Here is a 10,359-nt window from a genome sequence, read left to right as displayed (position 1 = left end):
TTTAGAGTCGAACCCAATGTTCAGTATTATTGTGATTTCCCATATGATCCATTTAAGGTCATGAGGGTTAATGATAAGAAATATAGATTTGTCATTTCTATGTATGAATATGAAGATACTATTCCTAGCTTATGGGAAAATGTAGAAATGTATATTATGAATTATGAAAATGATATTGATATGGAAACGAATTCCATTCAATTTCTAACTGATGATGAAGTAATTGGGAAAAAATTAACATTGGTAGCATCAGCTACAGATTATAATCTATGTCATTTTTGGACTAATTTTGAAATTGGTGATTTGAATTTCTTTAGAAGTGAAAAGTATAATAGATTTTTCGATTTTTTGGACTCTAAAGGTGGATTTTATTATGAAAGATGGGGGGATGCGCCTGTTCATTCCATTGCCGTTTCATTATTATTGAAAAGTAATGAAATTATTCATTTTGATGAATTAGGCTATATGCATGATCCATTTTATACATGTCCTAGTGCATATTATATGAAATTGAAGCAACGATGTACTTGTGATTCAGAAGGAGAATTTAATGCAGATTTTAATGCAGTTAGTTGTTTGAATCGTTGGTGGAAGAATGGAAGTGGTAAAATGTTCCTTAAGGAGTTACAGGATTAAAAGAAAAATATTGCATTACATTATTATTATTATTATAGATAGACATAAAACTACATAATAATGATGAATCGAAAAAAAAATTGAATCTGTCAAGGGCTATAACTTTTTATATGAATATCAGTATAGTGTTTCTAAGTTTGATAATTCCTTCAATATTCTTTCCAATTCATCGTCGGATATTTTACTTGTAAGACTTGGTACTAAGGTTTTAGCCTCATCAGCAGTATCACAAGCTAGAGAGCCTAATTGTGCAATTTCAAATGGATGTAAACCAGTACTTTTCAATAATTGAATAACTGCACTGACAGTTTCTTGATCTCTAAATCTTGAAAAATTGGTGAGATATTCCAAAGTGTTCTTCAAATCCTTATTGTTACCACCTGTCGTCTGTTCTAATAATGCATCTAATGATTCTAATTCTTTTTCACGAGTTTCAGTATGTATGAATTCATCATCCATATCATCATCTTCATCTTCATCAATAATATCTTCGTTTCTATTACTGGCACCAGTACCATTGACATGGTCCACCAAGTTATTTTCATTGCCTGGGTTGATATTTTCGTTATCACTTGATGTCCCATCATGCTGTTGTTGTTGCTGCTGTTGCTGTTGCTGCTCCTTTTCATGTTGTTTCTGTTCTTTTTTCTTTTGTTGTAAACGTTGTGTCTTCCTAAACACCCTCCTACGTTCCAATAACGCTTCCTTAATAATCAATCTTGCCTCACTTAGATTCAAAGCGATTAATTCTTCTTCTTGACCTTGATGATTTATTTGAGTAAGTTGGAATTCATGACCTAATTGTAAAGTGGCGGCGTTTTCTTCTTCTTCAACTTTCTTAATTCTCCTTCTTGAAGTTTGAAATGTGGATGTTGATACATTCATTGTATGTAGTGTTATTCTTACTCTCACTCTCTTCACAGTGTTATTATTTCTTTTGAGTCTTATCAATTAATATTTGTTGTTCTTCCTTTCAAAGAATAATTTCTTTGTCATTTTTCAATGTTTTTTCCTCTTTTCCAAAATATTTTCCAAATCATGAAATATAACTTAATTAAAGAGTACGTTCTGACAAACGAATGATCACATAAAAACAGATCAAGAAAGTGTTGGGTAGAGCACTTTATAGGCTAGACTAGACCAGACTGTACTAATACCAGATTATCTATATAGAAATATGAGTCATACCGGTCCAAATAACTCAAACGCAAGCCAAAACAATGACCCATTATTAGCCAACTTGAATGCGTTTAAAAATAAAGTGAAATCAGCACCAGTGATCTCCAGACCTAGACCCACAGCAGCAGCAGCAGGAACAGTAGTAGGAGGTAGTACAAACAATATTACCTCACCACTAAGGAAAGCACTCCATGATAAGAAACGATCTATAGAGTTACGAGAACAAGAGGAGCGTGAAAGAAGTAGTGGAGCATCAAGAACTAACACACCTGGTACTGAACCCGAAGTACTTGAGATTGATTCGTCTTCTGATAATGAAGGAATGAATGGTAATGGTAAGGTAAAAAGTGAGCATACTGATAGTACTGGATCTCCACCACCAAGGAAAAAGGTAAAGAAGGAAGAGGGAGATGTTATAGTGGATGGGGAAACTGAGAAAAGTGATATAACGAGAAGCGTCACGGGAACTCCAATTATTGATCTTAATGGTGATAGTGATGATGATGAAGTTAAAGAAGTTAGACCTGGATCTATTGCAGCACATGCATTGCAAGCGAATCAGTCCAATATTTCAAAGAGTCATGATTCTTCTAAATTATTATGGGCTACTGAATATATTCAAAAAAAGGGTAAACCTGTGGCTATGAATGAACTAATGGATTATCTTTCTTTAAAACCGAATGATAAAGTTATAGAATTATTGAAGAAATTAGAAAAGATATCGTTTGACCCGAAGAAAAATGCATTCAAATATGTTTCCACATATGATGTTCATAGTGAAGGGGAGCTGATCAAATTATTAAGGTCCCAAGTCACATTCAAAGGTATATCATGTAAGGAATTGAAAGATGGTTGGCCGCAATGTGATGAGACTATCAATGAATTAGAAGAAGAATCTAAGATATTGGTATTAAGAACAAAGAAAGATAGAACGCCAAGATATGTTTGGTATAATAATGGTGGAGATTTACATCGAATTGATGAAGAATTTATCAAGATGTGGGAGAATGTTCAATTACCACAATTTTCAGAATTACCAAGAAAATTACAAGATCTTGGTTTGAAACCTGCAAGTGTTGATCCTGCCACGATTAAGAGACAAACAAGAGTTGAAGTTAAGAAGAAGAAACAAAGAAGAGGTAAGATTACCAATACACATATGGCTGGTATATTAAAAGATTTCTCCCATCGTGTATAGGAGGAATACATAAAGGTTTTCCTGTTCTCAATGGACATATAAAGTCGTACCGAATCATATGAAGTATATATATGTACCTGATATAATATCTTAAACCATAATAAAATAAATAAGTTCGATAACTTTTTTTTTTACTTTATTGTGTTTATTGGAATGCTTGTTATATGTAAATATTTTTTCCTATATACATTTTATCGTATTGTATTGTATTGTATTGTATTGTATTGTATTGTATCGTATCGTGTTTATTTCTTTTCTTTCTTTTTTGATTTATCCTTCTTTGATTTCTTTTTCTTCTTTTTATTCTCGGTATCATCGTCATCACCATGACGTTTCTTTGACTTACTCTTATTATTTTCAATTGTATTTTCGTCATTTCCATCTGTAATGAAATCATTTGAATCATAACCAGTTGGGAAATGTTTTAATTCTAGATTCTCCAATTGTGGTATATCTTTACGTGGTAATTTAACTTTTTCAATATCAATCTTTGGTATTTCAGTGACTTCACTCAATGTGAAAATTCTATTAAAATCCATTGAGTCTTTTGAAGACAATATCTTTAATGAATCTTTCTTTGAATCTGTGCTAGGAACTAATAATTTCAAATTACTGAATTCATTGTTATTTTTACTCTTATGGCTCGTTTGTGTAACGTTATAGTTTTTATTTAATATTTGTATTATATTATCAGATTTGTCATTATTGATTGGTAAGGGTAAAGTTTTCAAAGATGATAGATCTATAGAATTTGGTAGACTGAATAGCCAAATTTCTTCATCTTTTGATTTATGTGATAATTTAAATTTTTTCAAATGAGAGCATTTCTTATAATCGGAAGGTGGTTTGAATTCCACATTTTCAATGGTTTCTAAGTCAGAATCTGAACTTGATTCAGACTCGGACTCTGATATATATTCTTTTGAAAGAGTGGATGTTTTTGGAGCCATTGCGTTTCGTCTTTTTGATTATCAAAAAAGCAGCTTTTCCCAGTTATTCAATCACAGCTTTCTTGAAGTAGTCAATGTTTATTGTATTGGTAATGTCTATTATACTGAGGCCATTTCTTGTTTCAACCAGTATCTTGATTGACATCAATAGCTCATCGCTAAATTTTTTTTCCAGAAAATTTTTCACTTTGGGCTGTTACCCGGACTATAAAATTATACTGCACGTGGTGGGGATCTTAGATACTTGATATCACGTGCCAACGTCTGGACTTCCATTTCACGTGATTTATGTTTTCAAACCCTAACAAAAACATGTAACTGAAAAGCACAGTATGGGGTGTCTGGATGCTCCATTGAAAAAAAACTTTATCAGTTTTCTGTATTTTTTTCTTCTACTTTTTTTCTAAATGAGGGCAAAAAGCACATAAGAATATAGTTGGAAAGTAAAACTATATAAAGAGTGGCAAATCTCGTCTATTAAATACCAATGAAATCATACTTCTACTGTATTATTTGTTTTTGTTTATGTTGTTCATAATATAAAACATAATAACTAACAAAGACACGGCGGTCAAGTTAATGCATGCATACAATATCAGTTTGATACTATCTATTCAAGGATGAATAGTTTTCATGGAAATGAAAAGAATCAAATAATTTGGATGGAAATATTTTTTTGTTGTGCTTTATATTTTTTGTTTTTTTTTTTCGCAAAAAAACGGGAGGTGCTATGATGATAACGGTGTCTCTTCTTTCCCAGTCCGATTCGACCATGACGACACGGGGTTCTATCACGTTCGTATTTGTTCGGATCCTTTCGAGGTGATGTTCATTTTACAACTTTTCTTGCCAGTGTAATTAAATTTACACGATTTCAACAAAATCTCTGAGCCTCTTCCAACAATAAAAAAAAAATATTTCAAAATTCATTTCTTTTTTTCTTTTCTTTTCCAGGAATATGATATTATCAAACGTATAGGTATATGTTGATTTTGAACGATTTGTCTTATATAATATTTAATGATCACAGTGATGAAAGTGTGTACCTTTACATTCGCAGTTTCCACGGTAGGAGTACGCTTAAGAACCCATCTTTAGTACCCTCAGTGACCGCTCTTAATTGAGACCTTCCTAGGATGTCTGAGTGATCAACTATTAAAATCCTTTTTTCCTTGTAATTTTTAATTTGTATATTCGTCTTCAATAATGATTGTTCTCGAAGTAACAACGAGATATAGATAGCTCAATCACAAAATGAGACTATGCCCTTCAGTAATAGGAAATAACACAAGTCAATACTTAGTTGAGCTCCTGAGTTGCCTGTTATTAATCTAGGAAACAACTTAGGATAATGGTTTCCCTCATTCAAGAACTAGCATATATTCTTACTTGAAACAACTAAACAAGAGTTAAGTATTAGAATTCAGAGAAGTACTTCATAGTTCTGGATATATTTATAAGATCTATAAAATCATGCAAATGTTACAACGACTATTGTGGTAATATACCAATGGCGTAGGTTCCCAATCATCAATTTTTGACCAATACTTCTTGTTATCGTTATTATTCAACTTCCTTTTCTTCTCATTACTGTCAGTACCATTACCATTATGCATCCTTTTCTTCAAGTTGGCTAAATCACCTAAAATACCATTGATAAATGCACTCGATTCTGATTCTGGTCCTTTGCTTTCATTTATTTCATTATCCGACACTATTTGAGACTTTTTCGATACCCCGAAATCATAAAATAATACCATCCCACTTTCTCCATATTGTTTCGTCAGAGAATCTACATATGTGTTAATTTCCTTCTGTATTTCATCCATCTTTCCTTCCAAATGTTTCTTCTTCTTTTTCTTAAATTGTCGCTGCCTCCATGAATCATTATTATTATTATTCGCTTGTTCACTTAACCTGTCAGATATTCTTTCTAAGATGAACAAGTTGATATTTAATTTGGATGTACATAGTAAGTCTTTCCAAAATACATTCCAATCATTTAAAAATATCTTTAAATTAATTCCATTGATTATTAAGTTTAACAATTTATTTTGTAAATCTTTCCATTTAGGGAATCGTTTCTTCAATAATGATAATGTTTTATCCTTCTGCGACGTATTTGTATTTGTATTTGTATCTGCTTCTGAGAAACAATTGATCAGCCATTTAAGCACTTCAAATTCAAAATTATTAATTTTACAACTTAAAAATTCAATTAATAATGGATCAAAATTCTTAAGTACAACTTTCACAATAAACTTGTCTATTTGAGAAGTTTCTTGAATTGGTTCTATTGTCTTATTTTCAATACTATTCAATTGCTTCCATATATCTCTAAAATTAAATGCAAATGAATTTATCTCGTCTTGAGGTGTAATTTCCTGATTGTGCTTTTTCTTAGTCTTATTCTTCTTCTTCGTAGGTTCATTAACAACAAAATTAGAACTTGTAATAACATTGCTATCATTTTCCCATATCCATTTCTCTTCTTCTAGAAAGTTTCTTCTCTTCTTCCATAGTGTTATCAAGTTATCTAAAGATTCACATAGTTCCAGTACCAACATTCTTTGTTGATACGCTTCACTATCTTCATCTTCTTCACCTTCATTATCCTTCTCATCTTCCAATTCATCGTTATTCCAATAATTTACCCATAACCATTCTAAAGCTTCTTGACTAGCAATTCTTAAAATATCAATACCAGGTAAATCTCTTTCATGAGTACCCCAATGTCTTAAATCAACAAGCCATGATGATAATCCAACTTTCTTAGCCAATACATGTAATGGTATGGCAAATTCAGACTGTTGTGTCGGATCTAACACACCATTAACAAATCTAATCAAAGACATCATGTAACTTAATCTAACATTCATTTCATCAATGTCGCAAGAGTTAGAAGAGGACTCATCTAAGAGGATTGATGTCGTAATTTGAGAAGTAGTAGAAACAACATGCGGTATATATTGTGAACCTTTTAATCTATAACTCATCACTTTCAAAATGGCTCTTGATCTTTGGTCTTCATTTTGTTTCGTACCAAGTTTATGATCATAAAACCATCCTTTTAACGTTTCTAATTCAATGGAATCTCTCCATGGAGTAATCCTTGCTGGAACCATCCCTGCACATACACTTTTTGTCACTGAACCAGTACCTACTAGGCCATGTTCATCTTCCTCATCAATTCCAATCTTTCTTTCTTCTGACAATAAATTTGTTCAAAGTGAAAAAATATTCGTTTATTGTATTTTTAAAAATTTAAAGATCACTTGAAATAAAAATAAAGGTTAGATTATATAAACATGGAAAAATATTATGTAAGGATATAGGTGAAAGGACCGAAAAAATGTCAAAAATACCAAAGAGTCAGATGTTCAATTCCTCTGAAATGCTCAATGGAGATTATAATGATGATAATAATGACAATAACAATAATAATAAGAATGATGCTGGAAGTAATAATATAATAAACCAAAACCATACGCCAAACAATCAATCGTATAACAATAATAATACCCCGAATCAACCATCAAGGAAACGTCATAGATCTACCGTCGTATGCACAAATTGTAAGAAAAGGAAAAGTAAATGTGATAGAAGTAGACCCTGCGGAACTTGCAAAAGATTAGGCGATGGGAATTCATGCTTTTATATCCCAGAAGTACCGAAGGTAAAACCATCTAAATCACGTAAATCTTCAATATCAAATATTCCAATTAATCCAGTATCAAATAATAACAGTGGTGATGATTCTCCTATTACTACGGTTATCCCACCTCAAGCTTCTTATGGAACACATTTATTATCTACTCCTCATAGCAACTTCATGCCTAAGAGGGTGAAATTGTTGAAACCTTCCGATAGACATACTCTTACAAGATCTCCAGATATGGTTACAACAACGTCAATGCAATTAATTACTCCCATTCATCACCAAGAACCAGAATATATTAATCTTATCCCCAATGGGTACTATATCGAGACGAAAAGGTCTGCAGTGACGTTATTCTCAATGTTTACAGATTCTTCAATGGATCATAGAGACCCATACTTGAAAGCCATGACTATATTTCGTAGTATTGCCATTGAAAAGACAATGCAAAAATTGAAGGTGAAACAGAGTGATATTACAAACCCAAGTTTACCAGTATCCTTTGAAACATTAACAGCATTTGATTCAGCAAAGGAACAAGAACGACAAAAGCAAAAAAGACTACAAAATGCACAAGCTGAAGAAAGACCATTATCAGCACAACAACAATTAGATGAAGAAACAAGAAATCAACTACATACTTCTACTTCCTTTTATAAACAACATCAAATGATACATAAGGCAATTTTTGAAAAATTCGCCAAATATAGAAGAAATGATTCAACAAGATTTGATAATTTAGAAACAATCGCTAAAAAATATATCCCACCCCGAGATTTATTCCTCAATAAAATATTACCATTTTTTGAATCTAATATACTCGATATGATCCCTATTTTCAATATGAGAATTTTGACTAATGAATTTGAAATACTTTATAATAGGATTGAAACAGAATCATCAATATCATTAAAAGATTTTGATCATGTAGTTTATTGCATTATTCTAATCATATCACGTTTGACACAATTATCATTAGAGTTCTCTAAGATTTCTCATGATTTAAATCAAGATATTTTAAACTTAGATTCAACGAAATATATAGCAATAGTAAATCAATATTTATTCCAAATGAAAACTTTGAGAAAATGTACATTGTTACAATTACAATGTCTAATCTTATTGAGATTCTATCATTGGTGTGCACCTGAAGACGGGGATGGTCAAGAAGCTCAACAAAATCAAGTACTTATGGGTACCATTATTGCTAGTTGTAAAGAAGTAGGTATTAATTGGACGTGTCTATTAGAAACTGAAGGAAGATTTTTCAAAATTTCAAAGGCAACAAGACCAAATTTAGAGATTATGGATGCCTCAGAGTATGAACGAATTTTTAAATTAATTTGGTGTTATGTCTTATTTTGGGATAGGAAGATGTGTCTTGTTAATGGTCAAGAATGTTTGATTGGGAAATCTTTCCCCTTTAACGGTAATAAGATTGGATTGGATTCTTGGTTTGTTAAGATTGTAGAATTGGATCATTTGATTATGAAAATTAATGATTTAATTAATGATTTACCATCTCACGTGGATTTAGTTCAAGTGGAAGTCTTAAAGGATGAACTGGAGAATGGATTTAAAGTCTTGCAAAAGTATTTGCATGATAAGAATCATTTGAATTTCGAATTTCAATGGATGTTAGATTTGTTTTCGTTAGCAATTTTACACGCCAAAATGATCTTTTATGAATATGATTTAAATTTTATGAAATTTCATAGCTCAGCACAACAATTATGGGATCAATTAATATATGTGGCACAAAGATGTTATTCCATTTTCTACAATGAGAATTCAAATGATATATTGAACCCTTTTACTAAATTTTACACTAATAGAATTGTTGAAATTGTTGCTAATAAACTTTGTGTGTTGTTACCAAGTTTTATCCTGAGAGTAAGTAGATTCAAACAATTGGATCATTCTTCAAGAAATTTGATGGTTAAATTCTTATATGGTATCTCGTCGATTTATTTCAATGAATTTGGATTTGAATATTACAGATGTTTTAAAAAAATGTTCACTGCTAAATTAAGTTACAAGTTACTGAATCGACCCATGGATAAAGATGCATGGCAAATTATATTAGAATTTTTAGTCTATGAATTAGAGTTCAATAAAGAACAATACGAAAATGATAAAGATTATAGTAAGAGAACAACATTATCCGAAATGCTTCCCTTAGTGACGAAATTGGTTGAAGAAATAAAAATGAAAACTTCAACATCATCTGATGATAGAAAAAGAATTATCGATGTTTGGGATTCATCTGTTTATCCTATTGGACAATATGATTCTGCATTCAAGTTAAATCTTCATGAAGATATTATTGAACATTTCCTAATTGACAAATATACTCAAAACTTCAATATCTTCGCATCATTCTATGATGATGCTAGTTCACAACTTGCTCAAAGTACTGCTAATGTTGATGAGAAATTAAGAACGAAATTACAACCTCAAGGTAAAGCAGACGTAAATGTTCAACCAATAATTGCTGCTGAATTGGATACTTTACCTTCATCATGGTCCAACCTTGCCTGGTTAAATGATGATCTGCATAGTCCACCACAAGACCTTTCCCAAGAAATTAATCCAACTGATGGGCTAGTAGAGATTGAACCTTCCAACTTTGGTTTGTTGCAAGAGATTTTCGAACCATTGGATTTCATATCATTTTTTTGAAAGGACCACCAATAAAGTATATCAAGAGATGAACATTATCCATTACTAATTTTTTT

At 31.4% G+C, this 10,359-nt stretch overlaps 6 protein-coding genes across 6 annotated transcripts in view; 3 read left to right on the top strand and 3 right to left on the bottom strand.

Moving 5' to 3' along the window:
• The window catches only part of KTR2 (mannosyltransferase KTR2), a gene marked incomplete at both ends in the record, with an annotated part of 1,101 nt that extends 465 nt beyond the window's left edge, over window positions 1–636 (top strand). The window contains one exon of the mRNA XM_003667462.1: window positions 1–636. This exon is cut by the window's left edge and continues 465 nt beyond it. Within this exon, the coding sequence (XP_003667510.1) occupies window positions 1–636 (636 nt within the window).
• Window positions 637–753: 117 nt separating this feature from the next.
• Window positions 754–1,521, bottom strand: RPB4 (DNA-directed RNA polymerase II subunit RPB4; the record flags this gene model as incomplete). Its single annotated transcript, XM_003667461.1, has 1 exon — window positions 754–1,521. The coding sequence occupies one exon, from the start codon at window positions 1,519–1,521 to the stop codon at window positions 754–756; it is 768 nt and encodes a 255-aa protein (XP_003667509.1).
• Window positions 1,522–1,813: 292 nt separating this feature from the next.
• On the top strand, window positions 1,814–3,013 carry TFA2 (transcription factor TFIIE subunit TFA2; the record flags this gene model as incomplete). Its single annotated transcript, XM_003667460.1, has 1 exon — window positions 1,814–3,013. The coding sequence occupies one exon, from the start codon at window positions 1,814–1,816 to the stop codon at window positions 3,011–3,013; it is 1,200 nt and encodes a 399-aa protein (XP_003667508.1).
• A 245-nt stretch (window positions 3,014–3,258) lies between these two features.
• RPA34 (DNA-directed RNA polymerase I subunit RPA34) lies at window positions 3,259–3,963 on the bottom strand (the record flags this gene model as incomplete). The annotated part of the gene is made up of 1 exon (XM_003667459.1): window positions 3,259–3,963. The coding sequence occupies one exon, from the start codon at window positions 3,961–3,963 to the stop codon at window positions 3,259–3,261; it is 705 nt and encodes a 234-aa protein (XP_003667507.1).
• Window positions 3,964–5,426: 1,463 nt separating this feature from the next.
• LAS1 (rRNA-processing protein LAS1) lies at window positions 5,427–7,088 on the bottom strand (the record flags this gene model as incomplete). The annotated part of the gene is made up of 1 exon (XM_003667458.1): window positions 5,427–7,088. The coding sequence occupies one exon, from the start codon at window positions 7,086–7,088 to the stop codon at window positions 5,427–5,429; it is 1,662 nt and encodes a 553-aa protein (XP_003667506.1).
• Window positions 7,089–7,315: 227 nt separating this feature from the next.
• On the top strand, window positions 7,316–10,303 carry OAF3 (Oaf3p; the record flags this gene model as incomplete). Its single annotated transcript, XM_003667457.1, has 1 exon — window positions 7,316–10,303. One exon carries the CDS (start codon window positions 7,316–7,318, stop codon window positions 10,301–10,303), a length of 2,988 nt encoding a protein of 995 aa, XP_003667505.1.
• Window positions 10,304–10,359: the final 56 nt, after the last annotated feature.

Source organism: Naumovozyma dairenensis, chromosome 1, assembly GCF_000227115.2.
Source record: "Naumovozyma dairenensis CBS 421 chromosome 1, complete genome".
Lineage (NCBI taxonomy): Eukaryota > Fungi > Ascomycota > Saccharomycetes > Saccharomycetales > Saccharomycetaceae > Naumovozyma > Naumovozyma dairenensis.
The sequence above is the reverse complement of the archived record's forward strand: the minus strand, read 5'-3'. Positions and strand labels throughout refer to the sequence as shown.